This window comes from Hemibagrus wyckioides, linkage group LG06, assembly GCF_019097595.1.
Source record: "Hemibagrus wyckioides isolate EC202008001 linkage group LG06, SWU_Hwy_1.0, whole genome shotgun sequence".
NCBI classification, from domain to species: Eukaryota; Metazoa; Chordata; class Actinopteri; order Siluriformes; family Bagridae; genus Hemibagrus; species Hemibagrus wyckioides.
In genome coordinates this window covers 15,537,531-15,559,033 of record NC_080715.1, presented here as the reverse complement: position 1 = coordinate 15,559,033, position 21,503 = coordinate 15,537,531, and the positions used below count along the sequence as shown (strand labels likewise).

Below are 21,503 nucleotides of genomic sequence, written 5' to 3'. Positions count from 1 at the left end.
TTCACTCATGTTCCATAGAGTCATCAGACAGTACTCATATCAATGGAGATTTTAATAGTATATTAGAAATTAAAAAAGAAGAAGAATTGTATTGTATTACAGAACAAATTGCACATAAAATGTAAATAACTTGAAGAAACGTTATATTTGGTGATTTGAGAATTGACATGAAAATTTAAATCTATAATCTGACTGGAATTCACTGAATTTAGTGTTTCTCTTTGGGTAGTACTAGTAAATAAAGGTCCAAAGGGCTCTATAAGTTTTGCTTATTGTGCAGGAATTTCTCCGCATTTTAAATGCTTAGGTAGTTCACATATTTACATTTATTCATTTGGCAGACACTTTTTACAGATACATTCCAAGTAGCTGATGGCTAATAGCTTTGGTATCTGTCAGCCCTGGGTTTAAAATTTCTTGGACAGACGATTCAAAATCATGTGGAATTAATGCCATGTATACTCTAGGCTATTCTGAGAGCCTCATATTTGTACATTGAATACAAATTGTATTCTGATACTTAGTTTACTGATACTTACTTATATTGATACTTAGTCAAACAGTTCTGTGTCTGTATGTCTTACAACCCAAAGCTACCCTTCTGCTTCTGTAAGCTGAAACGTAAATTAGTTCCACATCAAGTTCAATTCCCAAGCTTTACAACATCCTGTTTTGTCATTTTGAGGCCTGTTCTGACCACTAATGCACTAAGATCCATCTTTTGTTAATGGCTTTAGTAAGGGTGAATGCAATAAATTCTAATGAAATGAAAAAAAAAAAAGCACATTTTCTGGTAATTTTACATATGACTCCGCTTTCCATTACATTTACAACTCCTGCAGCTCGTCTTTAAAAGTCATATTGCACAGAAATGGAATACACCAATTTCCTTGTAACACTTACTTGAGAGGATAGGAGCTATTATTCTAATGATCCTACACATTATAGTAATCAAACCAGCTGTGAATGCTCTAAGGAAAAACCACAATGGAACAAGCCACATACAGGAAGAGAGATAGCTACTGACCACTAGATACGTGCTTAGGGTTTTACAGATATTCTAGAGAATACCATATGTAATGCTTTTAATCCCAATCCAAACAGTTATTGACAAGGCTTAATCATGGTCATGAGATATAAAGGCCAGAAATTTCAAACTGTTCATTCACAAACCTGTATCTGTGTTTAGATATTTCACTATTTCACTTTCACCTACTTAGTCCCTTAAATTACTATACATAAAACATCTATATTTATAATGTATTCAAACACCTTTATAAGACAAGGCATGTGAAAATAACTACCAGGAGCACAGTGCCGTGTTTTTGTCCCACAGTCTAAGGTCAATAACAATGTGATTATTTGCACCATTGATTAATTGTGCCCAGGCTAATGATTATATGTCAGTGCATGTATGGAATGATATCTGACAGGGTAAATTCTATTTAGACAACATGCAGGCAAACCCCTTTTTTGTACTGGGGATCAGAACTTCCAGCCCCTGTGTTGTTCTATACCATTCTAGACAACCAGAGCTCGGATTTCACGATCAATACTGCCAAACTGTTGTGTAATGCTCATTACTACTGATGAGAATAAGCAACATTTCCATTCCATGTACTGTAAAGTTACCCAGCATTGTCAGATACAGGAGTCAAACTAACAGTCATTCACAGCTAAACATTTCACTTTTAAACACTTATCCCACAGCTCTAGTGTCCCCGGTTTGATCCCAAGCTCAGATTACAGTTTGTTTGAGTTTTGCATGTTCTCTCTGTGTTTGATGGGTTTCCTCCAGGTTCTCTCATTTCCTCCCACTGTCTAAAAAACATGCCAGTGGGCAGACTGGCTATTCCAAATTGACTGAGTGTGTGTATGTGTGCATGGTGCCCTGCAATGAACTGGCTGAATCCTGGGTGAATTCTCACGTCACGCCCAATGTTCCCATGATAGGATCCTGACCATGATAAAGCAGTTACTGAAGATAAATGAATAAAATAGTTGTGGAATAAATTAATTTGGCTCCAAGCCCTATTCCTTGTCTGTTTTATTTTTCATGCATAGTATAACAAATGAGTGCCTTTTATTAGGCTCTGTAGCACTCCCTTTAGGTATGACTATCATTACAGTCAAATGGGAGCCCCAGGCATTTGTGCAGCATTTGACTTTCTTTCAGATGTGTGTCATGTGATCTGGCTTAATCCAGCATAGTGAGTTGAAGAGAGTCCTCGACTGTGGTCACCGCCCCACACACAGTTTGCATTCATTCAAAATATTGTACTTTGTGTTAGCACTAAAACCTGGGCAGAATGGGTGAGAAAAAGGGAAGTCTTAAATGCATGCAAGATATTTGCTGAGTTCGGATGCACAGTTTTGCAAGTAACTGTAGACACTTGACACCAGCACTCACTGTCATAACTGACACGTTAAAAAATAATATAATTGGATATATATTTATAGGGAAAGAGAGACCGAGAGACCGAGAGATAGATAGATAGATAGATAGATAGATAGATAGATAGATAGATAGATAGATAGATAGATAGATAGATAGATAGATAGATAGATATGTCTCATGCATGTGCAAAGATATGCTGTATACAATATGCAGTAAACCGTAATAAACTGAACAAACTTATTATTTCTTGTGATAGTCCTTTGCTTATTCCCCCTTAAATAGTAGCCAGTAGTCTCAGGTACAATTTGTGGAGTTAAAAAAATGAAAGCTGGTGAGTTTTACTGAGCATGGAGAATCTGCCACAGATCTTCTGGAAACTTCACACTTGCATGCAAATTGCATCTTTATTTGCATGCCAAGCCTGCATTATGTGTTTTTTTTTCTTCCTTTTTTTGTCTGAAAAGTGGCCTCATGTAATATGTTGCTTTCTATAATGTTTGTAATTCTAAAATGTTTTTATGTTGACTGCTGAATGCAGAATTCATATTTTTTGTAATTAACAGACACACACACACACACACATGCACACACACTGATCAGGTATAACATTATGACCACCTGCTTGATATTGTGTTGGTTCCCCTTTTGCTTCCAAAACAGCCCTGACCCATCATGCACTGTGTATTCTGACACCTTTCTATCAGAACCAGCATTAACTTCTTCAGCAATTTGAGCAACAGTAGCTCGTCTGTTGGATCAGATCACACGGACCAGCCTTCACTCCCCACATGCATCAATGAGTCTTGGTCGTCCATGACCCTGTCACCGGTTCACCACTGTTCCTTCCCTGGACCACTTTTGATAGATACTGACCACTGCAGACCGGGAACACCCCACAAGAGCTGCAGTTTTGGAGATGCTCTGATCCAGTCGTCTAGCCACATCATGAAGAGGAGATAATCACTGTAATTCACTTCACCTGGCAGTGCTCATAATTTTATTAATTAATATAATAATAATAATAATAATAATAATAATAATAATAATAATAATAATTCATAATGTAAACATGGGGTGCAACCGTGTGGTCATAAAATGGCAAAACGATTGAGAAAGTCACACATCACCGTACCATTGATCTGCATGCGTAGAGCGCCATCGTGTGGACCTGTAAAGAATTGTTAGGAATTTTTTTGATATCCTCTTCCTTGTTTCCAGACAAAAATGGCGGCGGTTGTTTGGTTACTAGGACGCTTTACTTGATCTCCAAGATGGCGAAAAACTAGACAGAAAGTGATTCTCAGGGCGCTACGGTGAATCTTTTTTCAGAAGGTATCTGTACTGTACGGCAACAAAAATGACTGAAGTTGAGGACGAAGAAATAACACAGGTCAGTCAGTACTTTAGTGTTTCAGTCTTACAGAGTCTCTACTGCATCCTAACGGATGTGCATTCTGTCTTTAACACATGCTGATGTTACTACAATATACATAACACTACAATATACATAACACTACAATATACATAACACTACAATATACATAACAGTTTTTAAGCGGCATACACGAACATACGTTTACTTATAATCGGAGATTTGGCAACTAGTTGTGTAAAAATACGTTAAAAATACGTATCTATCTGTGTGTGTGTGTGTGTGTGTGTGTGTGTGTGTGTGCTGATTGATAAGTATAAAACGTAAACAGCCTGCATATCTTGTAGGACGTTTATTTTTTTTTAATGTAAACTGGTCCAAATCTTAAATCTTTTCAGGCCCTGATAATTTATTACTGCCAGGAGAAGTATTCCAATCATGTGTTGAACGTTTCAAGTGAAGTCCAGCGAAAGTTCAGCAACAGCCCAATCTACATGTTCTTCCACGCCTATGGACTTCTCATGCAAGGTAAACTGAACAGACTGCTAACAGGACAGACTCAGAGTCAGTGGTTAGAAAACCTAAAATAGAGGTGACTGAGGGACATACTGTCCTCCTCAAACAGCCACACTGTCCTCCTCAAACAGCTACACTGTCCTCCTCAAACAGCTACACTGTCCTCCTCAAACAGCCACACTGTCCTCCTCAAACAGCCACACTGTCCTCCTCAAACAGCCACACTGTCCCCCTCAAACGGCCACGCCTGTCCCCCTCAAACGGCCACGCCTGTCCCCCTCAAACGGCCAAGCCTGTCCCCCTCAAACGGCCAAGCCTGTCCCCCTCAAACGGCCAAGCCTGTCCCCCTGAAACGGCCAAGCCTGTCCCCCTGAAACGGCCAAGCCTGTCCCCCTCAAACGGCCACGCCTGTCCCCCTCAAACGGCCACGCCTGTCCCCCTCAAACGGCCACGCCTGTCCCCCTCAAACGGCCAAGCCTGTCCCCCTCAAACGGCCAAGCCTGTCCCCCTCAAACGGCCAAGCCTGTCCCCCTCAAACGGCCAAGCCTGTCCCCCTCAAACGGCCACGCCTGTCCCCCTCAAACGGCCACGCCTGTCCCCCTCAAACGGCCACGCCTGTCCCCCTCAAACGGCCACGCCTGTCCCCCTCAAACGGCCACGCCTGTCCCCCTCAAACGGCCACGCCTGTCCTCCTCAAACGGCCACGCTTGTCCTCCTCAAACGGCCACGCTTGTCCTCCTCAAACGGCCACGCTTGTCCTCCTCAAACGGCCACGCTTGTCCTCCTCAGACAGGTTTAACTCTCCAATGAAAGCATTGACTAGTTGTAATACAAGACAAAGATCCTGAAAGTTGTATACAAATAATAGAAGACAGGTGAAATAAAATGAGTAAGACAGTAACAGGTGACAAATGATAATTAAAAGCTAAAAAACAGTCTCTTAGTAATAGAACAGCTTTATTGTACATTGTACCCCATTTTAAAGTCTCTGACTGTTGTATGAAGACCATTGATATTTCCTCAGTTGCATTCCCAGTTGGTGTTTGGGTGATGATGTAGAGCACTGTCTAAATCCTCACCCCAAAATCTCCATTAGATGTTCACTTGGGTTGAGTTCTAGTGCCTTTAAAGGCCTCTCTGTGTGGTTGTCTATGAGCTGTTATTGCTGATGATCTGATCCTGTTCTGCGCTGACATCCTCTATCACCTGACTTCTCTGATGCTTTTTTGTTTTCTTGCATATGGCGCTAATGCACAAGCCTCACAGTCATTCAGAGTGTGCTTTGGAATACAATGTCCAACTGATCTAAACACCGATGTTACTTCAGTCAGCATTGCTATAGAAACCCAGTCTTACTAGTGTTTATGACTGAAGCCATTTAAGGACCTTTTCCTCTCACCATTTTCAAATTGAAGTGAACTGGGCCTGCTCAGTCTACACAGAGCATGTATATTGATTAATTGTATCATGCAGTACAGCCATCTGGAAGCATCTGCACTTATGTTTTATTCATTCATTCATTCATTTTAAATAAGCACTTTATCTTGTTCAGGGTTGTGGTGGGTCTGAAGCCTATCTCTAGAAAAGGGGTGAATACATCTTAGATAGAATTCCAGTCCATCACAGGCGGACGATGTAGACACATTCACACACTCATTTACACCTAGAGGCAATTTAACATGGCTCGTCTACCTAGCCGCATGTTTTTTTGGGACATGAGAGAAACCTGGAGAACCCGGGGGAAATCCACATGAATGAGACAGAAAAAAAAGACGGAAACCTGAGCTCAGGTTTGAAATAAGGACTGTGGAGCTGTGAGGCAGCATTGTTATGTTACTCCACTCATTTATTCAAGTTTTTACTTTTATATGTCACCAATCAGTGTATATAAACAAATGAGTATTGTAAAAGTTTCTTTTGAAACACATTCTTGTTTACAGCTTTGGATAATTTGAGTTGTTTCCCAGTAATGATGGATTAAATTGTGTGTGTGTGTGTGTTTGTGTTTAAAGTCTTCTCATATTTTATTCGGTAGATCATGTGCAAAAGGCCATTCAGGAGCTGGAACAGATGAAGGATAAGAGAGATGTATCATTGTGCACACTAATGGCTATGGTCTATGCCCAGAAAAAAAGACCTAACCCAGGTAGACACTGGTGATCTCATATTATCACACATTTTCTTAATCTGTGACATTTTCTGGTGAGTAATACATTCTATTGCAATGTAAATGAATTTGTAATTGTTATATTGCCTTCAGACAGAGACACCATCCAAGAGCTTGATGTAAAGGTTAAGGAGAATCGTAAGAGTGCCGGTCCGAAAGCCCTGTATTATGCTGGGATGTTTCTCTGGCTTCTGGGCCGGAATGATAAGGCCAGAGAATATGTGGACCGGATGATCAAAATCTCCAACGGTTCTACAGAAGTAAGATCCAAATTAAGATTTGTATTAAGATCTATAATAATTAAATTGTATCGGTGTTATCAGTTCTTACGAATAAGCTATAAATCATGGAACACAAATGAAATTATCTCAGTCAGAGTTCACTCCTAATATAATAATTTGGTTATCATACAGATATATTTATTTGTTTTCTGATTACATTTAGGAACATTTTGATGTCATTTGGTGTATTCACACATCCTGTAGTGATCTTTTTCCAGTGATGGACAGTGTAGACAGAGAAATGACAAATGATGTCATTATAATAAAAGATTGTTTAGTAATTTGTATACCTAAAAATTCAGCACTGAATTAATGTCTATTAATGTTGCTTTTATTAATAGATAAAATTTCCTTAACACTTTAGTTGTATTATGAATCTATGACAAAGTAGACTAAGATATTATAATATTTTATTTCTTACAAACAAGGGTTACTTGCATTGACCACCCAGTTGTAGCGTTTAAGCTCTTTTAAACCAAATCAGATTTTGCATGAAATCAATGTTGATATCTATCTAATAGCATATAAATTGAACAGTATCCTTCCCAATGTTGGGCCCCATGGACAAAATTTAACCTCTTGTATATGTATGTATGTATATATCCCAGACTGTCTAATGACTAATGTGTGTGTGTTTTAGGGGTTGATACTGAAAGGCTGGATAGACCTGACTTCTGGTAAAGATAGCTATACCAAGAAATCTGGGAAATACTTTGAAGAAGCTCTGAAAGAGAAAATCAATATTTTTGCTCTGATGGGAAAGGTAATTATGACAAACAAAATATGATCTATAGTGTTTTCTCCTGTATTTCCCCTATTGCTACACTTGTTGAAACAGTATGTGGTGCTGGGGATCACGGTATTGTATTCCCATTATTCATTACTGTTTGAATTTTTTCGTGTAGCTGTAAAACATTATGGAAATATTAATATGAAATATGGAAAGTCAAAGACACACAATGACATTATTTAATTAGACTTAGATTTCTATTCTCTCTTGTTTCCTTTCAGGTGCAGTATAATGAGGTTCGTCAGAATTACTCTGGTGCCTTAGAAACAGTAAACCAGGTCATCGTCAGTTATCCATCATTCACGCCTGCTCTGGTGAAGAAGATGAAGCTTCTGTTGAACCTGCAGGACTGGGAACAGACTGTGGATGCTGCTCAGAGGTATCACCTCTCTCACTGCTTTGTGTATTCTGGCCTTACTTCTAATGGTTTTGAAATATATATGGTAGTTTAAATACACTGAGCCGGTTGTATGTTCCTGATTTCTAAACAAAACCACTGAAAAGTCATTAGGCCAAGGCAGGGCCGTGGGAGTCAGTCTGTGTTTGAGTGTAAATGAAAATCAAATGTGATGCCACAGATTCAGGCTGAAAGACTGGGTCATTGTTCTGTTCTCCTCTCCCTGTTGGATGAGGGCCAGTGGGAGGTAGAATCAAAGGAGCCTTTGAGGACGGGCCCAAAAGCCACACATTTCTAAGAGTGCACTGCTGCGGGGGTGTGTGAGGGGAGAAAGACCATTCACTCTGTGGTTTGGGGTTTGGTAGTGCCAATCTACCAGCTCCTCCTGAAAGCAAAGAATCATACACTCATTCTTCCCAACATTAAAATGCTTTTGCCATGAGAATGATTTCCAGAATGAAAAATTCATGGCAAGTTCTATTGAATTTTGAAAGGTAGATATAACATAAGTAGACAATGAAAAGAAAGGAAGCCACAAACAAGCAATTTATTCAGTAAAAACATTTGCATACCCTAAGAGCAAAAAATAATCAAAACTTTCAACACAACAATTAGTGTCTTGGGTATTACTGATGTTCTCTTATTAATGAATAAATTGGCAAAGTAGTGTAGGTTAAAATATTATATGGGTTGAATGTGTGATATACTGTAAATATTTCTTCAACTTCCTGTAATAAACTGTAGTTAGCATATTTAGTTAGCAAGTAGTTTTCTGTAAATGTCTAATTGTAGTAAAAAGTGAAATGTGGTATACAAAACTATGAAAATACAATGAAAAAAAGTGGATATAAGCATATGTAAGTGCTTCTGAACTTGGGTTTGTGGTTTACTTTTACCTTTAGACTTCTTCAGAAAGACAGAAGCAACCTAGAGGGACTGAGAATGCTAGCACTGCACTCACTGTGCCGGGAAGGCGACATCGGGGAGGTCTGACACTTCTAATTAAAGTCAGTTTAATTAAATTAGGTAAAATAATATTTAAAGCTGTGTTCTGTGTTTGCAGTCAGAGAAGCAGATGGTGAACCTCATAAGCAACCTGGATTCACAAGAACCAAATAACCCAGAACTTCTTTACAGGATGTCTTTAGCTTTTACTCGAGGGGTAAGGGCTCTTAATAATTCACTCATCGTAGTCGTGGTTAAGCTTCTCGCTTTTGTTACAGAACTACATAATTACATTTTTCTAAGAAATCATGGGTGTTGGCATTACAAAGTGCTGACACTGGAGACTGCTTCCAATCCTGTAGGAGGATCCGCCTGTGAAAGTTGGTACTGTATAAATGATGGTACTGTATAAACGATAACTTATTAGAATGCATAAATAGAAACTTTGCAGCTGGCATTACAGTCAGAGCTGCAGTTGTTATAGAATATTAATCAAAATCTCTCAACAGTGCTAGAATATTTAGAATTTATTATATTTTGAACTGATATATTTGCACTACTGTTTACTTGCAAACCTAAACATGGTGATGTACATTTTGTTATATTGCTCTATGTTAAGATGTGATTGAGGACTGTATATGTTGGAATAAAATTGTTAGTTACTGTAGTGCAGCATGTTCTCCTCACTGATAATGTAATCCTGTCTACAGTGTGGAAGAGCAGAAAAGATTCTGCAGCTCACACATAGACTGGTGGAACGAGCGTTCTCCCTGGCATCGAGCGATGCAGAGCTGGCCACTGAACTGGGCTACCAGCTGGTCCTTCAGGGTAGAGCCAAGGAGGCTATAAAGTACTACAAAACTGCCATGACATTGGATGAGAGTAGTGTCTCTGCTCTAATAGGTAAAAAAACCAAACATTCATTTTAAAGAACATTACTTTTACTCTTCAACTCTCTAGACAAAGTCAACAGGCATCAGTGAAACTTTAGCAGAATTTACCTCATGTCTCTTTGCATGACTAGATACTTTGGGAGTTAGTCAAAAAGTCTGTTTGAAATGTCTGAAATGTTTACCTAGTGTATAATTTACACTGCTAAGTTTTGCAATTAAATATCAGTATTATTTGGTTTTAAGATTATTAATATTGACACTTGTTATACACCAATTACAACTTGGCAGGATATTTATGACTAATTACAACTTGGCAGGATATTTATGACTAAGCTTGAGGTGAACAGTAGGGCTAGAGAATATTCCATTATAATATTTATATCAACATATATTGACATAATGATACGTTTTCCACATTTCTTAAAGTATCATTATGTTTAATGCCATCATTATTGCCTGTAACAAGTAACTGATTTGAAGTGAAAAAATTTGTTTTACATTCTTGAAAATATGAATTTGTCTCATATTTTAGCATAGGTTTTTCTTTAACTATTGCTCCACTGTGTTGTGTGCACTTTAAATATTGACTTGTAAATTGTGTATTGAGAAATTGTCTTCATTTATCTGAGATTTTTCTTTTCTGCATTGCTCATCCCTAACCATTCCACTATAGCCCTCTGGATTTTGAAACAAATGCAATCAGTAATTTAGAAGAATATGTTCATGGCATCCAAATTCCCACTTACCAGCCAGATCTCTCCTAACATAGGTCAGCTAGACTATGTGCTCAAATATTTGTGGACACTTCACCATCACACCCTTATGTGATTCTTCCCTAAACAATCGCCATACTGTTGGAAGATCTTAATTGTATTGAACGTATGTTGTAAGAATTACAGTTACCCTGAGTCGACCTAAGAGGCTGAAACATGTTGCTCCTTTGTACAATGTGAGGTCCATAAAGACATGGTATGGAAAATCTTGAGTTGTCTGCAAAGAGCCTTGACCTCCACCTTACTGAACACTTTTGGTATGAATTGGAAAAATGACTGCACCCCAGGCCTTCTCAGCCAACAAAGGTGCCTTATGTCAATAATGCTCTTGTAGTAGAATCTGCACAGACATGCTCCAAAATCCAGTGGTCTTCCTAGAAGAGTGTAGATTTTTATAACAGCAAAGGGGGACCAAATCTGGAGTGGGATGTTCAACAAGCACATATAAGTGTGATGGTCAGATGTCCACAAATCTTTGGGCTCATAGTGCACCAGCCAGTGGGAGAGTGAAAGCTGACATGTGCTTCTGAGGCACATAAAGCCAGCCAACCTGCTCAATTGCTGCTTGGCAGCATAATACACTAGGAGGAGAGCACTGTCTGGCCTCTTCTGCATACATAAGGTCACAGATGTCCACAGCTGGCTAGCATCATTGTATAAACAGGAGAGAGAGAGAGTATGCCATCTCTCTGACCTAAGCATTTGCTTCCTTGGTTCGGCTACGGATGGCTTTGACATTGTCAGGAGTCGAACTTGGGATCTTCTGATTCTGAAGATCGGGTGAACTTTGTTGTGCCACTCTGGACTTATACAACTCTGTTTTAAAAATCTTTATATTCTGCAGGTATTATTCACTGCCAGCTGAGTGAAGGTCACCTGCAGGATGCTGAGCAGCAGCTCGAGTTTCTTACTGAAATCCAGCAATCCATTGGCAAATCAGCAGTGAGTCATCAAAAAGATGGATTTCAGTTCAGCAGACCATAACACTTTTTCCAAATGTTCTTCCTTTTTTATTATTAAAATGCTCATGCATGCATAATATATACATGTATATATATATATATATATATATATATATATATATATATATATATATATATATATATATGTATATATATATATATGTTCTGGTTGGTATGACTATATTCTTACATTTTTGCAATACCAAGAAAGTTTCAAGAAAGTCAGGAACATTTATTCTAAGCAAAAAAATAACATTTTAAGTACTTGGAAAATCACTTGTGAATTTTATTTGATATTAGTCATCCCCTTATGTTGACCTTGTTATGTACACAATATGATAATGCTGAATCATATGCATTATGCATTTTGCTTATTTTGTTGAGTTTCCCGATGCCTCAGACAGTCCTCTTTAAATCCTCTTTAAATCATTCAAACACAGCTGCACTTCACTGATGCAGCCACTTGTGTTTTGTTTAGATGGAGTCATCTATAGTGTGCAATGCCTTCCATTCAGACATGTGAGGCTCATCAGTCAGGCACAGTATGTGTTCAGTGTTCTAAGCTGCAGAAGTGAACACACAATGTACTCTCCAGCTACTAAGTCTCCAGCTACTAGTTAAGCAAGATAACCCACTCAAGTGACATAAGTGGTAGGCATAATAGAGAGTAATGTGTAATAAAATATTATATTGTTGATAACTCATCTGGTCCTGGACTGACCTCTTTGACCAATGCCCTTATTAGATGTTTTGTATGATGATGTGTGTATTAGGAGCTGCTGTATTTACGGGCAGTCCTGGCTATTAGGAAACGGAAGTCTCAGCATGAAGTGACCAACCTGCTGAATGTCACTGTGGACACACACTTCTCCACTCTCCAGGGCCTGCCACTCAGTGTAGAATACTATGAAAAACTCAACCCTGACTTCCTGCTGGAGATCACAAAGGAATACCTGGCACTCTGTCCTGCCAAGGTCTGTCTCACATGACACACAGATGGATACACTGACTACAACCAATATTTCGCCATATATGATTGAGTGCAAAAGTTTATATCTGATAGAATCTTTATTTTACAATCTATTTGCAAAACACTACTGTATGTGTTTTTCATAGGATCCATAGACATTTTTTTTTTACTGAAAAGTTACAGCATAACCTAAATATGAGTCTTAAGTCAGTAGTTGCCTTTCTGTAAGAAAAAATGTTTTTATAGGTGGATCTCTTTCTATTTTTACAGTCCCTGACTATTAACGGCTTGAAGCATCATAAGGCTTAGTAGCACGCTATAGCCATCCATTTTTTGCTGGTGTTACTGATGTTCTGTCTTATTCTCGGTCCCTCAGCCTCCAGCTCAGGGACAGGCTCCTGCTCCTCAGCTACAGCATTGTGCAGCTGTGCTAGACACAGTGGTCAAGATTGTCCCTGGACTCCTTCAGGCTGTGTTTCTGATGGCAAAAGTCAGATTTCTTTCAGGTTAATGTTTCTATTTCTAAAACAAACATTAGTTTCCTCATAAAGTCACATAACTCGTCATGTTGCTAGTATTTATGCTTACCCTGATCTTTGTCCTGTTTAGGGAACATAGAGGCAGCTCAGAGCAGTCTGCAACACTGTTTGGAACAGAAACCCGCCTGTGCAGATGCCCACCTCCTCATGGCACAAATCCATCTTCTCCAGGGCAACTTCAAACTCTCTTCTCAGTCTCTAGAGCTCTGCCTCAGCCACAACTTTGAGGTAATTGTTTTTTTGAGTCAGGGACAACACCACAATAATTGACAGCCTATAAGTGAAAGAAAATGATCTGCTCAAATATTAAGGGAAATTCTGGTCTTTCTTCTCAGAAAACATTCTCATTCTAAAGTATTTAAAGATAGTATAAAATAAAGTTAAATCTAAAATAATTTCATAAGACAATGGCACAGTTTTAGAATTGCACTATTAAGTTCATTTGGATAGGTTGTACAAATGACTCTGACGTTTCTATGAATACAGGAATCAGTTCAGTGCTGTTCTTTTTATAAGGAATGCTTCTGCAAATGTTAATTGTGATGGCTCCAATATTTTTTAAGCCTGTGTTTCTTGGGAATAATACACCCCTTAGGAAAATATAAACAATTATATAAATGTTTGTCCGTTTACCTCAAAGCTGCCAATTCATCGAAAACTAACTGCAGACTTTAGTTGTGAACTTGCTGTGAACACGCATTCCATTAACCGATTGCTCTTTTGTCAGTACATACGGCACATTTTACTTCTGTCTGTAAAAGATATTTAAGGTAACTTATTCAGATAACTGTTTGCTGTACTTCAGTGTACTACATGGTTTTTCTTTTATTCCTCCTTATACTGTCAGATCCTACAAAAACACCTAACAAGACCTCTCTGCTCTTTCTTTCTCTCTCTCACTCCTGTGTGTGTGGAGCAGGTAAGGGAGCACCCTCTGTATCATCTAATTAAAGCTCAAACACAGAGAAAGATGGGTGAGCTGCAGGAGGCCATTCAGACGCTTCAGTTGGCCATGAGTCTGCCAGGAGTGAAAAGAGTAGGTTCATCTGCCAAATCCAAAGCCAGGAGAGTGGAGCTCAGCACTGCAGACTGTGTTTCTGTGTATCTGGAGCTGGCAGAAGCACTCTGGCTCAATGGAGAACAGGTAATGAGAGTTTAAAGAAACTTGGCTTTCAGTTTACCTGTATAAAGCATTTTATTATTTTTTACAAAGTAATATATCTACCCCATTAAATATATATCTGTATTTAAATCAACTCAGAAGGCTGATGGGGTTTTTTTTTTCGTCTTGCCTTAACCACAGCACGAGGCAGCTAAAGTGATGCAGGATGCTATAAATGAGTTTACTGGTACTCCTGAGGAGCTGCGTGTCACCATTGCTAACGCTGACCTTGCCCTGTTGCGGGGGGACACGGAGCTTGCACTGAGCATGCTTAGAAACATCACACAGGAGCAGCCCTACTTTGTACAGGCCACTGAGAAGATGGCTGACATCTACCTGAACCACAGGAAGGAGAAACGGCTATATGTAAGCTGCTATAGGTGAGCGGGAACTACATGCTACATAACAATATTATAAATGTCATGACTTTGAACAGACACATGCCTTTAAAATAAAATGATACTATACTGTAATATTAATGCCTTGCAATGGAATGGGGTCCCATCCCAGGTGAATTCTTGCTTCTTGCACTCAGTGTTTGCACTGGGATTGGCTCCAGATCCGCTGTGGCCTGACCTAGACAAACATCTAATATGAAATATCACATGCTCGGATACACATATGAGAAAAGACATATCCACTGCCACACACGTGTTTATTGCATTCTAATGGAAAACTAAACATATCTATGTTTTTAACAGGGATTTGGTGGAAAAGATGCCCAGCTCACATACATACTTGTTATTAGGAGATGCCTATATGAACATCCAAGAGGTCAGTATTAAATCTTATATAAACTTTATTTGTATTCTTTGATTCAATCTAACTGAATAGTTAGATTGAATAGGGCATGTGTTAGCAGAACCATATTGTTAAGTATTTGTAAATATTTGTACAAAACTACTGTACAGATATTTACAGTGCAGCAGGTTTATGGCGTTAGTTTATTTAAAGGAGTGTCTCAGTCAGGAATATCAGGTGTACTAGTGTGTCTGAACATGAAAATGTGATCTCTTAGCCTGAGATGGCCATTGAAGTTTATGAGCAGGCTTTGAAGAAAAACCCTAAAGATGGAGCTGTGGCGAGCAAGATTGGGAAAGCTCTCATCAAAACCCATAACTATGTCAAGGTAAGCACAAAATCAGACACCGTTCATCGAAATGTCCTCTCCTGCACTTTATACATGAGGCGGATATTTCATCAGCCTTGAATCTTTGTTTGTACTTGGAGAAAGAAAAAAAAAGCTCAAGCATGATATATAATTTATCAAACAGAATAAATCTGCTTATCCTGAATTAGTTACCAGACTCCCCCTTATAAGTTTTATATTCAACATGATATTAAACGACCTTCATTTGCAAACAGCTTGACAGCTTGTTGTCTATAAAATACTTTATCAGAGTACACAAATAATATAATATTAAAAAACTGGTGCTGTCAGAGACCAAACAAAACAACGAAAATAAGAGTTAGCATTTTGCTCACCATGTTTTTTAAATTCTTATAAATTTTACACACCATACATGGAAAGTTGAAGCTTAGTAGTTAAGATGTTGGGCTACTGATTGGAAAGTTGTGAGTTCAAATCCCAGGACCACCAAGCTGCCACTGCCGGGCCCCTGAACATGGCCCTTAACCTTCAACTGCTCAGTAAGTTGCTCTGGATAAAGGTTTTTGCCAAATGTAAAAAAAAAACAATCCATAAATCATCAGTTTTTATTGAACTTAAAAAACACTCTACAGCTTTGCTCTTACTTTTCTGCACTCTGTCAGCCTTATACTCTTACATGCCCTCTTACGCAATCAGTGTTCTCACCATCCCTCATACTCAACCAGAACCAGAATCCCAGTCAGAATCATATTTATTGGCAAGTACTGAGGGTTTACTTCTACAGGGAATTTGTCTTGGTGTACTGCTGCATAGTAATAATAAGCATAAATATATGCATATATGGAAAACTATGCGAATAAAGATAAAAAAAAACAGTAAAAATAAAACATAAAATAAAATAAATATTTTAAAAAATAAAATAAATTGATGGTAGATTATTTGGTGCACCTGTTTTTAAAATTTGGAACTCTTCCACATCAGATCCTTTCACAACAGCCTCTCCATTTTTCTAGAGCCAAGTTTCCAAAGTTACAGTATTTGCCCCTAACTAGTTATCCCAATACACTATTATATTACTTGTTCCTGATATGCCATTTTCATATTTATCTACATGTTATTTAATAGGTCTGACTGTCATATGAGCCATTTGTAAATTCCTCTTTTAACATTTGCCGATGCATTAATGTGTACCTTTTGTCTTTTAGTCTATTCGTGTCCTTAGTTTTGATAAATGGCATCTAAATAAACCTATTATTAATTATTATAGATATTTCATATACTGACGATCACTGGTGTCTGTGCCTGTGAATCTGCTGTGTCTTTTTTTTTTTTTTTTTTTCAGGCCATAAATTATTATGAGGCTGCTCTTAAGAGTGGTCAGCAGAGCTTTTTGCGCTATGATCTGGCTGAACTGCTCATGAAGCTAAGACAATATGAACACTGTGAGAAAGTTCTACACGAGGCTCTCTCGCATGACCCTGGTGAGTCCTTAATGCATGTGGTGTGAAAACCTGCTCAATGCAACCAACCTTTTATGGCAGATATTTAAGCGTTTCTTAACTTTCTGTGTTTTCTTTTAGTGAACGAACTGCCTTTGCTAACAGAGGACTGCCGTTACCTTGTGCTGCTGGCCAAGATTCAGAGCAAAGTCAATAAAAATGATGAGGCTTTGCTTTCTTTACATCGTGTGAGTCTTTTTTTAATTGATGGGTTATTTGTCCGTGTCATCCAGCATATTTCGGGATCTGTTGTAATTATTATTGACCGGTGTTTTTGATCAGGCGAGAGATGTGCAGGCGAAGGTGCTGAAGCGTGTTCAGCTGGAGCAGCCCGATGCAGTGCCCATGCAGAAGCAGCTCGCCTCTGAGATCTGTGCTGAAATTGCCAAGCACTGCAGCCACCAGCGTGGCTACGAGAGAGCTGTCAAGTTCTACAAAGAAGCACTTGTATACTGTGAGAGTGACAGCAAGGTCAGCACGGTTATATCAGTGTGTGTAGTGTGCTCCTCTCTCTGCAGCTGTGTCTCAGGAGCGTTTCAGTTCTCGCTTTGGGTGTGATGAGGCTTATTATCATGAAGGATGTTTACTATAAAATATTCAAATGATCTGGTGATTATTACAATTTGAAAAGTCTGTTCTCTTTAATTATTTTTTTGCATCATAATATGTGGTTCAAGTATTCTGCAGTAAGAAACATGTCTTAATGTGTCTCTTTGACTTATTTCTTTTTCCTGTCGTTCTGTTTCTACAGGTGATGTTGGAGCTAGCACAGCTGTATCTAACTCTGGATGATGTAGAGGCTTGCCAGCAGCAGTGCGGTGTCATCTTGAAGAACGACCCAGTCAATGAGGCAGCAACACTGGTTAGTCTCTTAACAATACCTCCCTTTTTTGCTCAATATTTTTTTTTTCTGCAAGCCACACTTCATCTGTGTTCTCTGCTTCATGTCTGTAGATGATGGCTGATCTGATGTTTAGGAAACAGGACTACGAGCAGGCAGTTTTCCACTTTCAGCAGCTGCTGGAGAGAAAACCAGGTGTGACAGGTTTTATTTCCCATATCAGACAGACAGTCTTTATCAAGTCCACCCAGGATCCCGTCAGAATGAGATAGTGATGAGAGAAACCTGAGTACAGAGCTATGTGCTGGCCTGCTGCGGTGGCTTTCTTTTTTTTGAGGTCTTTCCCATGTCTAATCTCCCTTAGACAACTATCCAACACTGTCCCGGCTGATTGACCTGCTGCGCAGAGCTGGCAAACTGGAAGAGATTCCCAGGTTTCTGGATATGGCTGAAAAACACTCACCAAGAGCCAAGTTTGAGCCAGGGTACAACTACTGCAAAGGCCTTTACTTGTGGTAAGTATACTACTAATCTACTTGTAGTGACCGCTACCTAGTCATTATCTTTAGTATCCTGAAGCATTTCCATCCCTTGTTTCCCCAAGGTGTGTGGAAAACTGTAATAGTGCTATCTAGATTCCTATAGCAGTAATTATAACCATTTTGTTGGACCATGAGAAACTTTCCTCTAAATCTGTAATGTTATAACATTTTATATGACCAAGCCTAGGAGGTACAGTGGCTTAGTGGTTAACATGCTTGCTACAAGACTCCCTGCATGTTGCATGTTGAGTCTGCAGGTTGCAGGTTTCCTCTGGATATGTTTATTCCCTAGTCCAAAGGAGGAATGCATATGATGTAGGAATCTCTAAATTGTCCTTAATGTGCAAATGTGTGTGACTGTGCCTTGTAATTGGTTGGCATCCCATCCAGCGTGCCCCCATCTTGAAATAGACTCCAGACTCCCCATGACCCTGTGTAGTATAAACAATAAAGACGCTGGATGGATGACCAGGCTCAGTTTAATTTAACATAAACATCCATGCTATATTCAAAAATGATGATCAAAAAAAATTGACAAACAAATGCAACCTGAAATGAATCTGACAGAAAAATAATTTTGATTATCCTTACACTGTATGTATCAGGTACACTGGTGAACCTAATGAGGGTTTGCGTCACTTCAATAAGGCTCGTAAGGACAATGACTGGGGTCAAAATGCAGTGTACAACATGATTGAGATCTGTTTAAACCCGGATAATGAGACGATGGGAGGTGAGGTGTTTGAGAACCTGGATGGAGATATGGGGTGAGTAAATACAAAAGGTAACTTCAGTGGGATAAAAGGAAAGTCAAACAATAGAGAATTTGCATGCAATCAATATTTAGTATATGGCTTATGAACAAATATTTTGCAAAGTTGCTCCTACTATTTTTTTAAATAATATTAAATAAAGATTCACGTAAGTAAAACCGTCATATATGCAAACCGGCAGTACACGTCATGCGCTACTTCATTAAGTAAACTTTAAACGTCTTTATATACTGATTAATAATTTGCCCTATCAGGAACTCCACAGAGAAGCAGGAGTCAGAGCAGCTGGCAGTGCGTACAGCAGAGAAACTTTTGAAGGAGCTGAAGCCTCAGACGCCCCAAGGCCAAACTCAGCTACGTATTCTTGAGCATTACTGTTACCTGGCTACAAAACAGAAGGCAAACGTGGAGAAAGCTCTTGGAGTGTTCATTGAGATTGCGAACAATGAGGTGTGCAAAAACCTGATGGACAGGATTAATTGTACACAATAGCTCTATATAAATCTACGCACATGCTTATGTCCACATACCTTCGGTAAACATAACTGATAGTATCTTGGGCTTGGTTCACTTCCACTGATAAGGCACCATTTGAAAATACTGTATGTCTTTAAAACAGAGTAGTAAAAATTGTGTATATGTTAAGTATTTTTTGTGTTTTTAGAAACAAATCACAAGACACTGTTTATAACAGTGAAATATTACATTATTAAATTTACTTTCTTTCATTCATTCATTCATTCATTCATTCATTCATTCATTCATCCATAATGCTTTATTCTGGTCAGGGTCATGGTGGATCCCATGATGATTATATCATTGTGATACTGACTTCTTTCCTACTCTCCTAAACCACAGAAAGACCATGTCCCTGCACTGTTGGCGATGGCCACAGCCTATATGATCCTCAAACAGACTCCTCGAGCCAGGAACCAGCTGAAACGCATCGCCAAGATGAACTGGAACATTACTGATGCCGATGAATTTGAGAAGAGCTGGTTACTTCTGGCAGATATCTACATCCAGTCCGGAAAATACGACATGGCAGGAGAGCTGTTAAAACGCTGCCTCCGGCACAATAAGGTTAGTATTATCTAGCAATGTGGTTATGATACCATGATCTTGATCTTTGCTTATACCTGGAGGGAACCCTATCTTTGTCAGATTCTGTTGAACATTTGGGGAAATAGGCATAAATGGCTCTGTCCTGGACTGAAGTGGTATCTTCCTCATAATTTGGTGACATGCTTTTAAAGAAATTCGGTGTATTTTACCATCTTAAGGCTTCTGAACTCTTATCTTGTTGGTATACCATAAGGAGAACCTTTGGTTATGGAGGTATTTTAATCCATCCATCCATCTCTTTACGTGTGAGAAACAGACTATTAGAAATTTTAGTAATATATGTATTATATTTTTTATTTTTTTTTTGCATCAGCTTTGACTTCAGATTTTATTTATTAATGTTATGCAACAGCCTGCCTACATCAGGAGCAGATATTGTTACTGTAATATTAAAAGTAATATTGTTACAAATCTCTGACTATTATCGATTTTTCAGTCATGCTGCAAAGCTTATGAATACATGGGCTACATCATGGAGAAGGAGCAATCTTTCAGGGATGCAGCAATGAACTATGAACTAGCCTGGAAATATGGCAATCAGACCAATCCAACCATCGGTATGTTTTCAGCTGTTCTTATTGCTACATTTCTGTGGCCCTTAAAGTTGTTGATATTGACAATTTAGTATTTGTTACAGGGTACAAACTTGCTTTCAACTATTTGAAGGCAAAGAGGCATGTCGATGCCATAGATGTTTGTCACAAAGTGAGTCATTTTTTTTCATGTACTGTATTTTTCCCAGTAAAAAGAAAACATTACAGCAAAAACTGAATAACAGAATCCTGTTCCTTCAGGTCTTGGATGCACACCCAAACTATCCGAGGATAAGAAAGGACATTTTGGACAAAGCAAGAGCTGCTTTACGATCTTGAAAGTTTTTTTTTGTGTGTGTGTGTGTGTGTGTGTGTGTGTGTGTGTGTATGTCAACGTACCGGTGTTATTTGTCTGCAAACCAGAAACGTGTTATCATCCTAACAACAGTGATGTTTTATAAATAGTGATTATATTTTAGTATTATCTTTTTAATTACTCTTTGATATTTTGGTGTGACTGTTGCTTTACGTCATTATTCTCAATGATGCTGTATTAAGTTGTCTGTCCAGAAAAAAAAAGTTATTATATTAAAAAAAAGATATCTGTACTGCTGTTGATGTCTACACTGTTAATGACTCTACGTTTCATAATTAATTCTATATAGTACAAATTGAATCACAAAGCACAAGGCTCGTTTAATTTGTCATTTGATTTAACCTCCAGTGAGTAGGGATTAAATTAGGCTATAGGAAGCTCTCTGAACTTTCAATCTGGCCATCTTTTCACTGTCAGAGAGACTGAGCCCTTTTGTTTTCTTTCTCAAGACATCCTCTCTCCTCTGTCCTATTCAAGCGTTTAGCGCTTCGATGTGGAAAGAGGAAAAAAAACCACCCTTTGTTGTATTTGAGAACAC

The 21,503-nt window shown here is 38.6% G+C and overlaps 1 protein-coding gene across 1 annotated transcript; it reads left to right on the top strand.

Annotated features, from left to right (window-relative positions):
• The first annotated feature begins 3,616 nt into the window (after positions 1–3,616).
• Positions 3,617–21,182, top strand: ttc21b (tetratricopeptide repeat domain 21B). The gene is made up of 29 exons (XM_058392681.1): positions 3,617–3,788; positions 4,169–4,298; positions 6,322–6,432; positions 6,547–6,713; positions 7,375–7,497; positions 7,746–7,903; positions 8,824–8,908; positions 8,985–9,083; positions 9,577–9,769; positions 11,377–11,474; positions 12,268–12,468; positions 12,841–12,970; positions 13,074–13,231; positions 13,923–14,147; positions 14,307–14,545; positions 14,867–14,939; positions 15,184–15,294; positions 16,619–16,757; positions 16,857–16,963; positions 17,058–17,246; positions 17,527–17,637; positions 17,730–17,811; positions 17,981–18,131; positions 18,764–18,925; positions 19,186–19,381; positions 19,790–20,014; positions 20,493–20,613; positions 20,694–20,761; positions 20,851–21,182. Exons 1-29 carry the CDS (start codon positions 3,756–3,758, stop codon positions 20,926–20,928), a joined length of 3,963 nt encoding a protein of 1,320 aa, XP_058248664.1. The 5' UTR covers positions 3,617–3,755; the 3' UTR covers positions 20,929–21,182.
• Positions 21,183–21,503: the final 321 nt, after the last annotated feature.